The sequence below is a fragment of the Nyctibius grandis genome, chromosome 5, assembly GCF_013368605.1.
Source record: "Nyctibius grandis isolate bNycGra1 chromosome 5, bNycGra1.pri, whole genome shotgun sequence".
Lineage (NCBI taxonomy): Eukaryota > Metazoa > Chordata > Aves > Nyctibiiformes > Nyctibiidae > Nyctibius > Nyctibius grandis.
Window position 1 is genome coordinate 8,943,265 of NC_090662.1, and position 20,379 is coordinate 8,963,643.

A 20,379-nucleotide genomic window follows, 5' to 3' on the forward strand; every position below is an offset into this window, starting at 1 on the left:
TACTTCAGCATTTATAGGGCATGTTTCATCCTAGTTCAGGCATCTAAAAACAAGATGAGAAGAATTCTACCCTGTGAGCAGTATGAGGGCAGGGGGAGAGGAAAGGAGAGACTGCAAGGTGGTGATAAAATGTTCTCTTGTACATCAAACATTTTGTCTATAAAGAGGAATAATTAAGCTTTTCCACTACTTGCTGCCTACATATTCTGAGATACTGAAGCAATACCTTTATAGTGCTTACCAGCTCCACAAACGCAATAGCTTTACCTGCACTTAATACTTAGTTTCACAACTCCTGCTTCTGTGTCAAGTTTTAACTACTGGACACAGAGCTCAAAAGACCCATTTCAATTGCTATGCCTTGCTTGCCCTGTCACTTGCTGACTGTAGGGTGGCTCCAAACTATTTTAGCTGAGCCTCATTATATCAAAAAACTGGCAACACACCGATTCCCTCCATGTACAAATTGTCAATGCTCCCACCCTCTTGCAGTTCCATAACAGCTGCTGCCTTGCAGTGCTGGCTCTTGCAGTGCTAGCGCTGAAATGGCAGTAACACAGCTGGCCTACGCAGTGTCACAGCACACTCCGGCGGACTCCTGGCTCTGCAAACGCAGTGAAAAGACATCCTAGATAGTACTGCCAGAATCAGCAGAGATATTTGGATTCCAGTTTTTGTGTGTAACATGCATAAGGTTTGTTCAAGCTTCAGGAATCACTGATGCAGAAGGCTAGCAAATGTTGCTGGCAGAATGAAAGGTACCTGGATTTATTCCTGCTTTCACAGGGAGCAGGAAATGTTTGGGAGGTTACAGCTCTCTGTTCAACAAAATCCCAAAGTTCCTCCACCTTGTTTTTTAGGAAGACTTGTTTCCCTACATAGTTTCACGATGTTTTTGCAAAGGCAACTGCCTGAAAACGCCTTCCCTGGTGCTGCTGAAGAGGAGTTGACTACCTGTGCTGCAGCTCAGTGAATTAGACTTGGTCCAAACATGTACCCATTCATGCAAGGGACAGTATGCCTGACCTGCAAAAGCAGCTTTCTGCAGGGAGCACAGCTGAACCTGCCCACGATAAGCAGTGTGCCACAAAACTTGAAACTGGAAAAAGGAGGCGTGAAAAACTAAAGAAGCCATTGTGGCAAATGGGCACCTTTCCCAGCTAGAAATAATAAAACCCTGCAGCATGACTGCCTGCGTCCCACTACCCACACCCACAATGACAATACAACACTGGCAAGTGCATAAAAATAACACTGACCTAAAGAAAGCAAAATTTAGGCGTGTCTTTCTAGAGTAACTTTTCACTTAGAATTACTCACAGCCAGTTTGCGATTTCCTAGAATTTAAATACACGTCAAACTTGAATCTGTCTAGAAGTGTAAGGCAAATTAGAATTACAAACTCAGTTTCTTCTTCTGTATATAAAAAAAGTTTAGTACCTCTTTATAAACTGCTAGCCATAAGCCATTTCTACAAAGCTTAATTAGGAATTAGGTTTATAGCAAAAGTTTACTAATTCTACCTTGAGAAGCTGAAATTTTAAACTGAGAGTAGAAAGCTGACAGGCTGCCTCAGCTGTTGAGAATCTTATCACAACTATGTCAAACATGAGACAAGAAAGAGGAAAATGGAAGAATAATCCCCAGGTTCAGATGTGTTCAGGATTCAAACACTTCTGTAGTAGCACACTGTTGAGACGTACAAAGATCCTCCTCTTTGTAAAAGGGCATAATGGATATGCAGTGTCTATTATAAACTTTTTTCAAAGACAAAGCCTAACACAGTCAAAGCGTATCAACAATGGATTTTCAAGACTGATAAAGCAGAATTACAGCAACTGTACAGTACAGTGTTTTAGAGAACACGATGGGGTATTTGAATCTAACTCATCTCTTCCCACAGTCTAACCTAATCAAGCTTCTAAGGAAAGAGGTCTTTTCTACCCACTAAAGAGAGTTATCTTCTTTTTAGCATCTCTGTTCTCCTTGACTTACTCATTATCATAGTCCCAGCAACTGAAAGATGGTGGAATTTAGTATAAGCAATCCAAATGCCTGAAATCATTTGGATAAACTCATTTCTGCATCTCAGGTGTTGGAGCTGAATAAAACTGAGGCCAGAGAGAGAAACAGCTTAAATGCTTCAAATTCCAATTTAACAGATACTTAACTGGAGTAGTATGTTTAACAGAAGTCCTCAAAAATGGAAACTGTGGTGCACCTCAAAATATGTTATTAGATTCACAGTGCAAAAACTAAATACTCTACCTCACCTCCCTTGCTCAGCAGTCTATCTACCTGTAAAATATGTGCACTGGACAATTAACAGCCTAGTTTAAAGCAACAGCATTAAATAGTAATCAGATGAAGGCAACTGTTTGGTGCCACTAATATTCCCGCTTCCCACAGTCATCATGCAAAAGTACCCTGAGTACTGAAGCAACTCCACAGCTAGTGAGGTATTCAATGCTCCAGATGAAGTCAAATATAAGCCTTAGAACCAAATTAAATGCTATCACTTTCACACCCATAACATATTAATGAAGCTCAAGGATAGAGGATCTGAACAAAATACTGGTAGAACGACGATATACATGAAATCACTGACATATTTCATGTGAATAACTTAACATAAAGGTCAAAGATGCAAGGAAATCATTCTCCGTGCAGAAATGGGGAAAATACCAAGTATCAAGCACTCCCTTACCTCAGTAACATATGTGCTGGGTAAATCAGAGTGAGAAGCCTCTTCTTGTTTCAGGCTGGCATCTGAAATCTCCCCCACGGTTCTTACTATAATTCCATCCATCAGTTCACTACCATTCCTGCTGCTGAATTTGGAGGCATCATCTTCATTGTAGGCTGACTGTTCATCACTCAGCTTGGACTGATGGATATCATGCGGGAAAGTATTTGTTTCTAGGGTATCGGGAGGATCTGTCAGGTCAGCTGACTGAATATCTGCATCAACAGTAAGTTCTGTCTGAGTGACAGAGGAGGAAATATCTTCAGCAGCAACGGTGCGGATTATGACACTTGGCGTGTGGCACTGCACTGTGACATTGTCACTTGTATTTAACAGATGCTCTGGCTGTAAGCAGTATTTGCAAAAAGAGACACAAACAAAAAATGTCAAAGCCTTTCCTCCAAGTATCTTCAAATCTTTCAGCAAATAAAAGCAAAAGGATTCAAATAACTCATTACTAAGTGTAATTTAGAGTTTTACATAAATAGTATGTCAGCCCAGACCATCTGTTGACCTTTCCTGGCCTTAAATGATGAATTTGTAGACTGAATTTGATGTCAACTGTTCTTTAAGTCACAAATAAAGTAAATACGTAATATGAAAGTGGCAACTGTTCAGGTGAGGATCACCGTAGATGAACAAGATCAGTTTTTTTCCCTGAATTTTGCATCACTTTTGTTATTCAATCTCCAGTTTGCTTCTGCTTCCCCTTCCCTCCCTCTAATAAAAAGTAATATTGTCACTACTATACAAGTTTTCTGAACACCAACGTTCATTTGTGAGAGTAACCGAAAACATCAGGAAACTGTAGTATTTTGTTTTGCTGGGGAGCAAGCCACTAGATGGAGACATCATGTTCAGCCACAGTAAGAACTAGATTTCTTACTAAGCTAAATTTTGAAGCAACTTGAAGTTGCTTTTTAAAAGCAATACCAAAAAAGGAATTCTCACTCTTCAGTATTTTAAGCAAAGTAACACTGTTACGACTTAAGAACTGCTTTGCAAATTTAACACACACACAAACAGGGGCCTGCGTTATCATGTTCTTCTCCCCCCACAGCCCCAACTCCAGTCTTTTCACCACCCAAAATACCTACCGATAAGGCATGAACTATGATCTGTTCTGGGGAGGCTGGAGCGGCAGCAGCCGTTAGGGTCATGGTAGGACTAGTCGTCAGCGTTAAAGGAAGGCCTTGGCTTGAGCTTGTCTGTAGTAAGTATGTACCTGGTGTTCCAGTCGGCTGGAGATGGAAAGACTACAAAAGACCACACAAGTTTAATACCCAAACACACTGCCTTCCTGGGCCACACCGAGCACTCAGAGCGTGCTTATTTACATGAATTAGCCTAACTGTAACTCCCCCGGAAAACAAACAAACAAATCCAATCCCTACTGCACTGATTGCTGTACTGCACTCAAGAATTAGAAAGAAACTCATCTCTAGCCTTAGGCTACCAAGACAACATTAAGGCTAAGAGTCAAGCAGGACTGTATTATGCTGTACAACAGCAGGTAAGAAAGGAACAAATTCAACTTATTCTTAACATTGAGATGAAAGAGAAACTGTGCTAGAAATTACAGCACAATGGAACTGGGAGAGTCTTTACTTGCTGGGAGCTTCCTCTGGCTCCATTATGTCAGATTTCAACAAAAACCCCGAGCACAAAGGAAAACTTCATAGCACTAACGCATTAAGACAGATTTAAAGCATTTAACTGTAGTTCACATTTTACTCCACAGCCCTAATGAATTACTTTTAGAAATACATTTTGCTTTGAACTTTTTTAAGTTTAAGAGATCTTTGAACTAGATCTCTTTTAACTCCCACTTCAGAACTATTTTTTTGGGGGGAAATGCACAGTTCCATAGTCTAAGAAGTAGCTGTGCTTAACAGAAAAAATACAGTAACAAATATCAGTTCCCTGTTACTTACTGGAAGAATCTCAAAGGTCTGTAGTGTTCCACTGTTTAGTGTTATTGTCTCAGAGTCAACAGTAGCAGCAGGGGAATCAGCTGAGGCTGCAAAAGGAAGAAAAAAAAGAAAAAAGAAAGTATGTAAACCGAAATGTTTCAGCCCTGCAGAGAGCATAACGTACTATAATTACAACATAGCAGGATACTGTTAATTCCAGTTAGAGGAAAAAGAAAACTGGCTGCAGTCCTAATGACAAGGTTCTCTAATTGGTACCAAAGATACAACACTATTTAAAGAGAGCATTCTGCAATACAAAAAAGCAAAAGAAAGAAAGAATGGTTTTAGTGCACAAGGAAAAAAGCAAAGTTATCTGACGTGATCTAATTACTTTCTGTAATGAGATTTGTAAGAGGTTCTGGTGTAATGATATCCTTTGGATTGTGTATTACTTGTTTTAAACTGGTGTCAGGTTTAATATTGCTATATTTCCCACGGACCTCTTTTTTTTTTGTATTTTTAACCTTTTCTGCCCTCCATGGTATGTTCACCACTGACAAAACATCAGATGTTCCCCAAGATATTTGCCTACCCTGTCTGTTATGATTGCCATGTATAAAAGCTGTAAGTAGTCTTACTACAAGTGTGTAATTATTTATGCAATTATGTCCATTAATTCTAAAAGTAACAAAGAGAAGCACTGGAAACAGTTTACGTATCAGACATTCAGGATCACCAGGTCTAAACAGCTCATACCCAAAGCTTTGTAAGATACCAAAAAACCTATTCAGAACCATAATTATGATTTTTACTTACTCTTAAAAAATCACAGGTTCCAGGAAGCTGGAGACAAATTAATACTTTGCCTGGGATTATCCAGTAATTCCATAAATACCAAAAGGGCAAAAGACCTACACAACAACAGCAGTGCTCCAAGCACTGGAAACTTGGCCATCTCAGGCTCTGTGGCTTCAAAGTAGAATAATTTTAAGAAGATACAAGCTCCGATTTTGAAGCTTGTATTGTTGTAGTGGCATGTTCAAGGTTTCCTGCTGCAGATTTCCTGGCACCTAGTAGCATACAGCTGTGAAGTGTGGCCTGTCTGTTACCTGGGCAGTTATGTTCATAAAGCATACAGGAGTTACCCCTTTGAAACCTTGAGCCTTCTACCAAATGAAGGGGTAGGCACTAATAGGTTCAGCTCTCATGGGATTGGGAAAGAAACAATACAAAATTCACTTTGATTACACAAACAGAAATTCTTCAGGAAAGCAGACTAAAATGGGGAAAAAGGCTTGATAGACAGACAGGGGCAAGGATTAGATTCAGAAAGGACTAAAGGTTACAGAGCACCAGCACATCTTGCCTGTTCATCACAACCCAGCAGCTTTGATCAAGGTTGGCTGAAAGTCTGAGACCACTGATGTATTACTACAGATAAAAAATTGTTGCCTTGGCGTTGCGTGATATTCTAATCAAAAAATAAACCGGATAAAATGAAGACGGCACTTAATAAGTAGATTGAGATGGGCTAATCTAATGACATTATAAACAGAAAATTGTTTACCAAATGCCTATCTAGTCATAGTCTGAAAAATCAGTTCTTAGCCTGATAAACTGATTTTGTAATCAGCAAGGCTGAAGGACTAAATTCTCCTAATCAAATTCACAAATGACAAACAGTGCAAAATAGTAGACAATGGAGATGACAGGCTGCATATGGGGTGATTTGATTGGAGTGACTGGAGTTACTTAATAAGATTAGTAACAAAAACAAGCAATAAGCATTAATATCAAAGTAGACCAGGTAATAAATGTTTGATAATGAGCAAAGTTCATCCTTAAGAGGACGGGAAGCACCACCTTAAAAATATAAAGCGGTTAGAGCAGATCATCAGCTGAACATCAGGGTGACTTGGTTACAAGTGCTTTCCAGAGTGTTTGTGCCTAGAAATAACTACCTAATACAGAGCAGGACTACAAAAAACATTATATACCTTCCTGCTTCAGTGTCCTTCATCAGAACTTAGGCACGGCAGTGTATATATTTTATAAAAGGAGATCCTGTACATGATGTTAGTTGCTCTGGAAAAGAGCTACCAGAAGAAACTTAAGGAATACACATATATACTGCATCTTCATTAAGAGGCTTGTGTACTGAAGCCTTCTGAAAGAACACATTATATGGCAAGCTCTTGTGTCCATGCACAGACAGACATATATAACCGCTATGTTCAGGCACTCCAATTGCAGCTTCTTGGTACTACTGTCACAGTAACACCTACGTTTGCCTAAAAAAGTTAGCAATGGGCAAACGGAATCCAGGAATCCTTAATCTTAAATTATGGCAAGACCAAAGCAGAATTAATAAAATTCTTTAAGACATGCCCTCTCCTCCTTCACCATCTTAATGTAAGAAAGCTTTAGGTTTCATTAGAGGACAGCGAGTCGTTCATTTCAGCTACTTACAGACGTGTGTAATCTGGACTGGAATCTGCAAAGCTGCCATAGGGCTTGGTGCGTTGCCTGCGTTCTCCTCTAAGCGAGCCACTCGAATCTGCACGTGCTGAACCCCCGAACTGGAATTAGTGTTTGGTAATCCACTTCCAGATTTGTTGTCCAAAAGCTGGTACCCTGGATTGTTTTTTTGGTTCTCGTGGAGTTGTTTAAGACCCTTTATCAGCACTGAGAGAAAGAATACCCATGCTAAAGCATGCTGAAGAAGCACATTTGAAATGCCGCATGTGAGATTTATCCAAGATTAAAAAAGTAAACAAAATCCTTCTGAATTTGGAACCTAAACAATTTATAGATATATATCAACTAGAAATTTAGCACATACATAAAACACATTTATAGTCAACTACTGGAGTGAACTTGATTTTCCTCAAGGAACCTAGACATTTTAGGATGCTTGGAAAAAAAAAGAAAAATTCATAACATTTTGGACCTCTCTAAAAACATGTATGGTACATCCGCAAGTTACAGTCAAGTGCCAGCATCACTATTTGTGTAGTGCTGCTATCAGAAATAAACCCTCCAGCCTTACAAAACACGGAAGTGGATTTGTTTAAGAGGCTGACAGAAGGGAGCAAGAGAGAATTAATCTCGCTGTGGCTATCCTGCAATTCATCGTCTGTGCATGAAGTGGCCCACTGCTCCAATAACACTGCCCACCTTTCCTCCCTATGGTCACTTCGGTCCCACTGAGGGAGCGGTTGACATGTACGTGGTTACAAAAGTTGAGGCCTCTGCTTTTCTAGCATTCAATACAGTGAACTGCTTAAACATCTCCCACCCTTGACAGCATGACACTTTGTCTGGGGAAAGAGAGTGGAGCCTGTTGATTCAATGGTGTATTTATATTATGAATTATTTGATGCAACAACTGTCTATTAACATATGGTTTATACCATATTAAGCATAACAGGGCTACACTCTCAATTGCAGCCTCCAGGCATGACTAATATATAACTACAGTGATGACCACAGTAAAAGTGTCCATTAAATTACACCTTTCATTATGACATGACTAATCTCTCAGATTTTTTTCCCCTCTCCCCAAGACAGAGAAAATGAGGACTGAATGAAAGGTCACAGCAACTGAAATACCCTGTGGCTCGGGCGCTAGTTTCTCTGACCAAGGATGAGAGCTATGAGAGATGTATTTGGGGAGCTTTATACTCCCGATTCCTGCCCTCCTCCTCACTGTGCGGCTAGTAGTAGATCTCTGTTCTATCTACAGCTAAGGTTTAGCACGTCACACTGATTTTAACATTCTAAAGGTAACAGATCTAACCTGTGGTGATACTGTTAGGCTGCAGATACCTCTTCCACCTGAAGAGGTCACTGCCCTCCATACCAAAGATCACCATCATCTGAGATCTGCCAGCTGAGCTGCTCATATACATGCTCTCACTTTAGCCAAAGCGAGGGGAGCTGGCAAAATCTACAGTTTAGTTGTATACATCCGCTTGGCTTGTTTCAACTGAAACACTTAAGGATTGCTTGTAGGAGCAATTCAGCCAGCAGATCCAAGGGGCCAGTAACTTCCAGCAAAGGAGCAAGGTGCTCTTTGGCCAGCAATGCTGTAAGTAGACCACAAAATGCAGCCTTATTCCTCTGATGTTTGTGAAAGGAGCTTTCAGAAGAGAAGTGTGCAAGTAGTACATTACCACGGAATGAAACATCTTTGTGGTTTGCAATCTGTCTTTTAATGGTCCACCATTTACTCCGAAGCCACTGTGGTGAGCGGACACTACTCCATCCCTCAGCTAGTAAATCCCAATTGATGTCATTTTCTTCAGAAACTCCGAGTTCCGCTATCCTGGCAGGACACAGAAAATATTCACCTGTTAGAAACTACCCTCCAGACTGCACGGGGTGTTGCAGATCTCCGGTCTTGTCACACGTAACAGCAGCAAAATGGCATGCTAATGAATAGCCCACCAGAGCTCATGAATCGACATAGGCTTCCAAGGCTCCACGCTGCCAGAGGTCAAGCAGAATCGTAACCAACAGAAGATGGACTAGACCTGTTAGATGATCCAGTCCATCTCCTTGCCATGCAGGATTATTTACCTTATTTACATATCCATTAGGACTTTGATCAGATTACTGTGAAGCATTCCAAATGACGGTACCTGCATCTTTTCTCTTTGGAAAACCATTCCCCACACACATCTCCAAAGCAGGAAATACTTCCTGAGATTCACTCTGAACTTTCAGTTAATTAATTTCATGTTATGATATTTACTTCTGTTTTCTCCTAAATAACACTCATCATCCATCCTTAACATAGTTTTTTGCCTCCACTCAGATACTTCTTAGCCAAAGTAGACGAAGTTAACTACAGTATTAAACAGTTCCTCATAAATCAATCCCATCAGGTAAGAGACAGTCTTCACATAATTTTGGCAGATGTTATGCACACACTGGATTCTACCAGGATCTCCTTGAATACTATGAATATCTCTGAATTGCCTCCAGCTCATCTGTACCTGGAGCATATGAAAGAGAGGTGAACAGTGAGAGGCAAAATATTTTTGTGAAAGTTAAGAAAAGTTCTTTTCACACAGCAAGAAATAGCACTGAATATTCTGGCTAGCTAAAAAAAAAAAAAACCCAAAAAAGGGAAAAAAGAAAAAAGCTACCAAAACCAACCAAACTACCCTGCAGGATGATTAAGGATATCTGGACAGACCAAACCAGATACCATTTGCACAGAAATATTAAGAATTATAACCAGATAACCAGCACATTCTGAAATGTGGAATCAAGTTCCTCATTTTGAGTTCAAGTCAAACAGCTTCAGTAAATTAGTGAATATTGCTTTGTAAATGATGTTTAGATTCCCTGTATGTCTTGGGTTTTTATTCCCACCCAAAACTATCAACCCATAAAAATCCACTGGCTAAAAAGCCTGAGTTAAAGGCATTCAAAATGGGAGGAGGACTGGAGAGAGCAAAAGATTTCCAAAGTTACTACCAGGTTGTCAGTTCAAATGTAGTCAAAGATGCTGATATCCAATCAGTATTTGGTGGCCTACATGAAATTAATTTGCAGTCTCGGTTTAGTTCTTTGTAGACAAGACGTCCACATCACAGAAACCACCACCACACTTGACCCTTGTTGGCCATCTCAGCAGAGAGGCCAAGGACTGAACGGGCAGGGAGACTGAACTACCCTCCAGTTAAGGGTTAAAGCGCATTGGTGGTGCAACGTGTGGGAAGCTTGCACGGTCGCTGCCTGTGCTGTACCTTTTCTGTGGAATAAAGAAGACTTCAGTCTCCAGGGTTTTCAATCTGACACCTTTCACGAACACTAACATTCACTAAAAAAACAAAAAACAAAAAATATGTTCAATAATAAATCTCTGGGAACTTTAAACACAGCAGTGATTTTTGGAAGGTTCTAGAGTTTTTAGTGTCTAAGAAACCAGCACAATGGACCCCAGTGGAATCCTGCTAGCGTGATGTATTACGAACCTTTAAATGTAATTAAAACAACAAACCTCAAGATCAGATTTATTTCATCTTCCTTGGTCCACTCAGTGCCCCCACTTTGTTTCCAGTTGAGATAGTTGAGCCATTTAGAGCGGCACTGCTTTTCAGAGCGTGTCCCGACCCGTTCTGCCACAGCAGCCCACGATACACCTTGTGTGACAATGTCACCTGGTTCTGTGCTGGTTAGCTCATGTACTACTTCTGCTAGTCTTCTTTCTTCTTTCTCTGTCCACTTTCCTGAAAGACAGAAAACCCCTCCAACTCAACTAACAGCAGATGCTCTCTGTTCTGATCCGTAACACGTCAACAGACATTTACCTTCAGTGCCTAACACCTTATTCCAGATGCAAATATTGACTTGTGAAGAAGATACAACTGTTCTAACTTACTAACAATTTATATTATATACATTCTTGATTAACAAACGCATAGCTCCATTGTTTTGCTGCCAGTTTCTTTCTCTTCTCTTCCTGTCGAGGGAGGTGATTCTGTCCCTTTACTTCACTCTTGTGAGACCCCACCTGCAGTACTACGTTCAGCTCTGGGGCCCCCAACATAAGAAGGACATGGAGCTGTTGGAGGAAGTCCAGAGGCCATGAAGATGATCAGAGGGCTGGAGCACCTCTCCTATGAAGACAGGCTGAGAGAGTTGGGGTTGTTCAGCCTGGAGAAGAGAAGGCTCCAGGAAGACCACCTAGCAGCCTTCCAGTATCTGAAGGGGGCCTACAGGAAAGCGGGAGAGGGGCTTTTTACAAGGGCAAGTAGTGATGGGATGAGGGGGAATGGTTTTAAACTGAAAGAGAGTAGATTTAGATTAGATACTAGAAAGAAATTCTTCACTGTGAGGGTAGTGAAACACTGGCACAGGTTGCCCAGAGAAGCTGTGGATGCCCCCTCCCTGGCAGTGTTCAAGGCCAGGTTGGATGAGGCTTTGAGCAACCTGGTCTAGTGGAAGGTGTCCATGCCTGTGGCAGGGGGGTTGGAACTAGACGATCTTTAAGGTCCCTTCCAAACGAAACCATTCTGTGATTCTATGATTCTATGAACGAAGCCACACAGAACTTATCAAAATACTGACCAAAGCAAACTGGTCCAAGCTACCTGAATTATATTAGTTGAAGTAAATTAACCATACAACAATTTAGTATACAGTAATTACATGAAGCCTGACTAAATTTTCCTTCCATCTGAATATACAGACTACAAAAAAACCAATAATTTACTCCTAAAGTGCATCTGTCTCTTAATTGACATCAAATATATAGTGTATGTTTATAAACATTAAACACAAAGGAAAGTACTTATTAATCCACACCAATAAAGTACGCTCCAGTGGCATAAATCACACAATCACAGAATGTTAGGGATTGGAAGGGACCTCGAAAGATCATCTAGTCCAATCCCCCTGCCGGGGCAGGATTGCCTAGACCATATCACACAGGAACGCGTCCAGGCGGGTTTTGAATGTCTCCAGAGAAGGAGACTCCACAACCTCTCTGGGCAGCCTGTTCCAGTGTTCAGTCACCCTCACCGTAAAGAAGTTTTTCCTCAAATTTAAGTGGAACCTCCTGTGCTCCAGCTTGCACCCATTGCCCCTTGTCCTGTCAAGGGATGTCACTGAGAAGAGCCTGGCTCCATCCTCATGACACTTGCCCTTTACATATTTATAAACATTAATGAGGTCACCCCTCAGTCTCCTCTTCTCTAAGCTAAAGAGACCCAGCTCCCTCAGCCTCTCCTCATAAGGGAGATGTTCCACTCCCTTAATCATCTTCGTGGCTCTGCGTTGCGCTCTCTCTAGCAGTTCCCTGTCCTTCTTGAACTGAGGGGCCCAGAACTGGACACAATATTCCAGATGCGGCCTCACCAGGGCAGAGTAGAGGGGGAGGAAAACCTCTCTTGACCTGCTAACCACACCCCTTCTAATACACCCCAGGATGCCATTGGCCTTCTTGGCCACAAGGGCACATTGCTGGCTCATGGTCATCCTGCTGTCCACTAGGACCCCCAGGTTCCTTTCCCCTACGCTGCTCTCCAACAGGTCTGTCCCCAACTTGTACTCATACATGGGGTTGTTCTTGCCCAGATGCAGGACTCTACACTTGCCCTTGTTATATTCCACTAAATTTCTCCCCGCCCAACTCTCCAGCCTGTCCAGGTCTCTCTGAATGGCTGCGCAGCCTTCCGTTGTGTCAGCCACTCCTCCCAGTTTTGTGTCATCAGCGAACTTGCTGACAGTGCACTCTATTCCCTCATCCAAGTCATTAATGAATATATTGAATAGTACTGGCCCCAGTACCGACCCTTGAGGGACTCCACTAGATACAGGCCTCCAACTGGACTCTGTCCCATTGACCACCACTCTCTGGCTTCTTTCCTTCAGCCAGTTCACAATCCACCTCGCTACCCGATCATCCAGACCACATAATGGACTGCAAAAATAAACTGAGTGTTCTGATCTTTAAGAAGTGAAACTGGAGAAACCTATACCAAATACGTTCTAAAACGTCCCCAGATTTCACATTGTAATTTCCTCAGCTCAGAGTTACACATCTCTGAAAACACCATTAACAAAGGCAAAGGTGACAGAGTTTTAACTAGAATATCCATTACTGACACCAGCATTTACCTCACCTGTGTTGCAAGTATCCTTCATCAATCTACATCGATCTTTTACAGACGAAGCACTTCTCCCTAGTGCAGCTCCTATTGTGGCCCAATCGTTACCATGCTTTATTCTCAGCCTAAACAGAAACGTGCTCATTAGCATTATATCCAGTTATGAGATTACCAAAATATCAAATATGGTCTAATAAAACCAGGATAAACGTGCAGTTTATAGGCTTAAAGACAGAATGGGGAGCCACTTTGATACTACAGTATTAACATATTTTCTATCATCACTGTTAATTTTTGTATGTGTTTCTAGAAGCCATTTGGGCCAGCTAAGCCAGAGGATACTCACTTATAAAATGTTTAATATGTAACTGTCTTGCAGGAATGTTGTGAGGCTTAATTATTGTGTTAAATACAATATGAATGTTTAGATAAACAGCCAACACTCATTCTACACAAGTTTCTCAAGGATTTTCAGGTTGTATAGAGATAAATTGAGAAATCTAAATAATGCTCAATGAAAACCCAGGCATCCTACAATTTAAATGAGGTAAAACACTGCATAATCATGTTCATAATTTTAACTATTATTTTCCTCCCACACAGGACAACAGGTTGCTTAACATGTTGAGCCATAACTACTTTGGACACATCTGGAACCACAGGCACCTTGCGAATGACACAAACCAGCTAAATTGATTCAAACATATCCATTTACACAATGAAAAATATTCCTTTCCTTTCTTCAGTCCAGCATGGTTTCTTCAAACTGCTCAACTGTGGAAAGCTGCAAGAAGAAATAAAGTCTGCAGCCCCCATCCCCTTTGATCTATCAGGTTCATAGTTAAAATCAAAGAGCCTTACTGACAATTTATGTACCTCTAATACTTCATAGGGGAGATCTTACTCTTGACCTGCCACTTCCTTTAGAAATAACCTTTGCTCAGGTTTCCTAAAGAAAGGGAATTTCTGGTTTTCAGAAACATAACCGCAAATGTTGACTGGGCTTGTAAAAATCTGAAACATCACTAGTTTCAACACAAGGCTTGCTTTAGAACTTTGTTGCATATTGCTTACGTCCTGAATACACATTAGAGAATATAAAAAAATAATCCAAATGTAGATTAATTTATCTACAGATTAGTTTAGTGACCACTATTTTCTGATAAGAGTTGGAGCAGTCAAATTTACTTGTAACTTTTCAGTGATGTCATATAACAAAACCTGTAAAAACTACTCAAGCTACTAAATACAAATAAAGTAGAGTGACCTTGTTAATAAAAAGACTTACTCTTTAAGCTTTTCAATTTCCTCAGGAGTATACCTAAGAAACAGGTAAATAAAAAGACATTATTTTAAACAGAAAGCACACAGCATAAATATTTTTGCTTTACTAACCACATAGTACACATCCAGTTACAACAAGAGATTAAGGAATTTCAGCTGCAAGAAACAACCTGACTGAATCCTTCGAAAGAACGTGAAGAACAAACAACATTTTCCACATTAGTGCATTTCTAAGGTTATCTGGTCTAAGATTCCTCTCATTTGCCAGCAAAATTCCTCATTCTCAGTTATCTTACTACTAAGAACATACTTAGAATATTGTGTATTAGTCTCTCAAATGAACAGCTATTTTTTCCTTCCTGTCTCAGGTCACAATCACCACAAGGCTGACCTTCCATGAAAAAAAAAAAATCAGCATTGTGATGGTATTTTTAATTTTCAACTACCTTTAAAAACTAAAATCTAACATCCTTTTCAGCACTTCCAGATGGCGCCACACCCACTGCTTTACAGATGGGCAAACTAAGGGCACAGGGATGAAGATCAATTAGCTCAAGATCAGAGTTCTAGAAAGAAACTACATCTCAGCAGATCCATGCTTGTGTTCAAGTCTTCTAATCACATCAGAATCCTCTCTGCACCTTTGTTTTGTTTTGTTTTGTTTTTTTCAAGTTGTGGATACCATCAACTTAACATAACTATTGTCAAGGTTGATCTACCAGAATTCAGCAGAGGTGACATGATTAGGAAGAGCTAGGTGTGTTCGGCTAGAATCCTCTGTCTCACATGTAACATGTCAAACATTAAATACATGACCCTACTGATACCAATAAAACCATGCAGCATTAGAGGTTTTCATACTTTCCAACATGGTTTCTGTCATCATACATGCGAAGGACTCTTCTATAGACAGCAAAGAGAGGCCGATTTAGACCCCAAGCTATTGTCCTGTAGAAATCTTTTCTTTCATCTTTTGACATTTCAAATATAATTTCAGTGGCATCTTTTATTCCACGGGCCTAGAAGAAAGCATTTAAAAAAAAAAAAACAAACCACAAACAAAACACCTTAGATAAAGTCTCCCAGAAATCAAGAAGTAGAACACTTATGCACTGCAGCCTAGCACACTACTAAGCAACTTTTTATCTATCTCAAACACTACAGTCCAGAAGTTAAACTGAATATTTATGAATGAGCTACCTCAAAGACAAACCCTTGAACACTAGGTTTTTTTTACACTGGAGTCCAGGTAGACACAAAAGCTTTACTTTCATCTACATTTAAAAAAATCTGTGCAATGTATATTTTAAGATCAAAAATTGAAGCGTCATGTAGAACATCACGGAAAATATACTCTGGTGGAATTATCCTGGGATTATACAGTGGAAGGTTGTCAAAACATCCTGTATTATTACATAATTTTAGATATTTTTTATCTGAAAGCAATTTTTTTTCCAGTTAAACTACTCTCCTTGTTCTGATGGAAACTAAAAGCAAATTTGATACAAAAGCACTGGAGTTAAGTAGAAAAGGAAAGCTTCAGTTTAACTTCAGCTTGAACTGAAAAACACTATATGTCAATTATTCGAAGCAGTACAAGAAAGCAGATAAATGGGAAAACAATGAATCAAATGAGTTATCAGTGACTCAGAAAACTTATTTATCTAGCTTAAAAAAGCATCTCTAGATTTAAAAAATATTACCTACAAATGATTTTGTGGCAGAAATTCTAATACACGTGTGGGCAGGCACACTTTCTACAGCTAATACTGAGGATTTTTATACCAATGAAGACTAAATTAAGGGCTTTTTTTTTGATTCACAAATAAAGGCTGGTGAACCTGTAATATCCAGGCTGTATGTTCTCAGCTGTAAGTGCTCAGCTCAAATATTCTCAGCTGTAAGCCTACCACCAATATGACTTATGGGCAATTATCACTGTCAGCCTGTTAACTGCATGCCTATTTTTGCACTGAACTCTGACAACAATACATTAAGGGGAAGAAAGCCGACACTGGCATCCTCTTAGTGTAGTAAACAAATACAGATATGACATCAAAGAAGTCTGGGAGTTGTATTCAACGCTTGGTAAGGAAAATTATCTCCATTCCTAATGCAACTTTTTTCCTTTGTCTTCACCGAAGATTTCATGAGTGATATGTATTCAGAGAAAGAGATTAAGCCACTTGAGCACCCTGACGTGAAATTTTAAAATGGGTTATATTCAGTTTGCAAATTAAAAGCAATGTTACATTCAGTAGTCTCAAATCCTGTGTAAGGATACAATTACCTTATGTATTTCAAATGGGTAATCACCACTTCTACTATGAACTGATCAGAATCGCTTATTGCACATTCTGGGAAGTACTAAAAAAAGACAGTTCCTAGCAGGAGCTGCATCACTACACCAACTAGCAGATACCATACTCTATAACACATACCTTTAAATAACGCTCAATGTTACTCATCAAAATGTCAATTTCTTCCTTTGACCACATCCCTTGCTTCCACTTATGTCCTGAAAATAGAAACAACAAACTATACTGAAGTGAAAGTCAGCAAAACATTAACAAAAATATCAGAAAAACACGACCCTCATTATTGCAATTAACAAAGAAAAGAGAGTAGTAATTTTAGCTACTTTAACCAGAACTGATTTTCAACAGATGTTATTTCAGAACTGATAAACAATCCTCAGTAACTGTCAACTAATGTTTAAATAATGTGAGTCAGACCCCTCTTCAAAAACATCCATTTTTAAAAAACAGAACATGGATTCGTCTGTGCTGTCAAGTCACATTTTCAGGCTTTCTTTTAAGCCACAACTAGAAAATTTCTGTCTTTAAACTGACAGCTGAAATTTCCATGCGTTCAAATGATTCCAGAAGCTGGGACTTAATATGTGACTCAAAATATTACTTGAGGAATTGGCAACAACGGGGGGGTTGTTTTATACACCTTATCACTTCCCAACATGTGAGTAGTGCTACCTACTGTGAGCGCTTTTCATAGACATAAATGCTCTACCTAATCAATTTTTACAAGCTGGTCCCTCTCTCTCTTTTTTTTTTGTATTGGGAATAATGCCCAGTGGTCACAGTCAAGATAAAGACTCATGCTGAGTGTTTTATTTCCAAAATAAAAGTGGCAAACCAGCAGAAACAAACATTATGTTTTGTCTCTGTCTATGCCCTTAGTAACTACAATGCCAGCTAAGCTTTAAAAGCAAATCCAATCAAATCTATTCAGAGAGAAAATTTCAAACCTGAGGTCTACCAATAAAACATTAAAACATTCCCACTCTGAATTTATATATAGTCTTCTTTTTTCCCCTCATGCTCATACTATACTTAATATATTAACGATCACTTATAATTAAGCTTATGCTGGTGACCCAGTTTACATACTGGTGCGTGCTGGCTACCTGCCCATCTCTGCTCAGAAAAATCAGCGTACTTCCTTCTCAGCCTGGTAATTACCAGAGCTGAGAGGCAGGACACACCAAAGAGACTGTTTACTCAAATCCAATTATAATGAAAAGTACAGGCTTTATTACTAATTCCGTTTGAACTGATTAGAGAAAACTCTTCCCTTGTGCCTGATGGCTTCAATCTCTTCTTCCAAAGCCACAGAGACAGAACAATAACCTACTACTGTAGCTGTGGTTCACACCTCTACCAAAGCATCTGAACTGACTTAAAGGGACGCTGCTACTCTGCGCATGGAATAATCTGTAACACACAACTCTTTTAGGAAAGGAAGTATATTTTGCACTTCACGTGTTTGCCTATTCAGTGCCAACATTATTATAACCTGTCCACAGGTCTTCTAAGAAAGCATTATCAGGTGGAGACTACTATAAAATTACGAGCTCAGGCAACACACATCAAACTCCCAGCTACTCCTAGTACACTCCTAGTAAAAGGAGACACATAGTGGGATTCTTTCACGGCGGATCTCTGCCACAGAGCATGGAGACCTCAAGAAAGGTTCAGCTAGTATGGATTCTCAAATATATTTCTAGATATATGTTAGTGGAAATGTCTTCCCCAAATTATTCATCTCTTAATTAGAATTACCAGATTTAGCGCCCTCATTCATTCACAACTGAAAATGCCACTTGTCATGTATGGTCACTTGACATATCTGTGAGACAGCTACAAAAGAAACAATTGCAGTAAGTTTCTAATACGTTTAACAAGACACACATCAAACATGAGGCCACCAAGTCATATGAAAACACTCATTTCTCTGCCAAATCACCAGTACGTACTCCTCCAGTCACAGCTGAGAACGTGCTGCTCCCAACCAAAGTCCTTCACCACTAGCTACTGGAAAGATCATAATCTCTGTGCTTCCTCTCACCCTAGAGCACAGCAACTGTAGCAACATGATTTCTCACTGCCTCAGTGCTGTGATGCAAAGGGATCTCTTTGCTATTCCACTTCTGCCCCAGTCCTTGGACTGAACAGCTTTGAAGCCCTACAAATCTAATAAACAAGAAGGTCAGAGAAAACAGGGAGAAATTATTTATTGGCTGTTAGAAGCAACTGTTCGTGCACACTTGGGATCAGTGAGTGAAATGGTCATTGACAGTTGCTCAGCTCCCTTTCTCTGAATTTTCCATATCCAACACCCAGGTTCTGTGTGCCTCACCCACATTTTTTCACTGACTCAGCAGTACACTCAGCTCTCTGGAGTAGAACTCACTAGGTAAGAGATCATTTGCTTCTGTGAGAGAAAACCATTACTTTTTTCTCTAGAGTCTTCTAATACAAAAGGCATTTGCTTTGGACTGACTGAAAAAGATTTTAATTTTTTTTTCCCCTAGAAAGAGGCAAAGTCGGGGTAAGAAAAATAGTAGAGAGACTAAGGAAACTGGAGAGACAACATGTCTTCATTTCACACTAAGTTGTTTCTCTAGGTTTAGAAAGGCACTTCCTTGAGGAGGGCAGGTAGGGGGAAGCCCTAAAGTTCAGCAACTACTACATGATTTCGCAGGTACATTTTGAAAGGGAGGAATGCCAATGGGGTGGCAGTTTTAGGAGCAGTGGTGATTATTTCAGTAGATCCTGGTCTGCATAATCCCTCTTCTTCTGAAGTAACTCCATTCCAGAAACTGTTTAATATGAATTACAACACAGTAGCCAGATTAATAAGCCCCACTCAGAGGAAGATACATCAACCTGAGCACAGATTAATTGTTTTCCTGGTGTACTCTCCTCTGACTGCAGCTTCCCATCTCCTAACCAGGCAGAAATGTAAACGGAATAAACACAACTGTCTGCCCCCTCTGTGCCAACACGCATTATCTACAGCAGTTCTCTACCACAGGCACCAGAATCACCATCACCACTGCAAGCAAGGCCCCTCTTCCTATCCAAGTGTATCTGGAGTTCCAACTTTCTTCTTGCATACAAAGTGTATGAGGGATGGTGAAGACTTAATGCATTAGATTTCTCAGCATTATTAGAATCAGTCTTCTCAAATATCTTCACTAAAAAAGCCAGGCCAGAGATTGCTTTATGCAACCTGCAAAATGTTCTGAGACATTTGGAATAGCTTACCTTTTTACAGGGTTAGGGAACTGCATTTGAAATACCTTACCTTTATTTGTTAGAGAATCCTTATCCTCTTTGGTTGTGAACCAGGCTTGACTAACAGCTGACACTTCTTCATTGCCCATTGGGGAGATTTCATCCAGCTGTTCATTCTGAAGAATCTTGAAAAGACCAATATGAAATCATCCAGTAAGATCTTCAGTTCTTTCTATCACCTTGCATTTAACATGGAGGCATAAACTGAAGGAAAA

General features: G+C 40.0%; 1 protein-coding gene across 1 annotated transcript in view; it reads right to left on the reverse strand.

The window, feature by feature from the left end:
• The window catches only part of DMTF1 (cyclin D binding myb like transcription factor 1), a 32,255-nt gene that overhangs the window by 2,464 nt on the left and 9,412 nt on the right, over nt 1–20,379 (reverse strand). The window contains exons 5-15 of the mRNA XM_068402225.1: nt 20,175–20,289; nt 17,009–17,085; nt 15,429–15,586; nt 14,572–14,604; nt 13,299–13,408; nt 10,673–10,901; nt 8,835–8,986; nt 7,129–7,344; nt 4,681–4,766; nt 3,844–4,002; nt 2,708–3,091 (exon numbers count right to left, since the gene is read on the reverse strand). Coding sequence (XP_068258326.1) covers nt 2,708–3,091; nt 3,844–4,002; nt 4,681–4,766; nt 7,129–7,344; nt 8,835–8,986; nt 10,673–10,901; nt 13,299–13,408; nt 14,572–14,604; nt 15,429–15,586; nt 17,009–17,085; nt 20,175–20,289 — 1,719 coding nt within the window. The remainder of the gene's footprint in view (nt 1–2,707; nt 3,092–3,843; nt 4,003–4,680; nt 4,767–7,128; nt 7,345–8,834; nt 8,987–10,672; nt 10,902–13,298; nt 13,409–14,571; nt 14,605–15,428; nt 15,587–17,008; nt 17,086–20,174; nt 20,290–20,379) is intronic.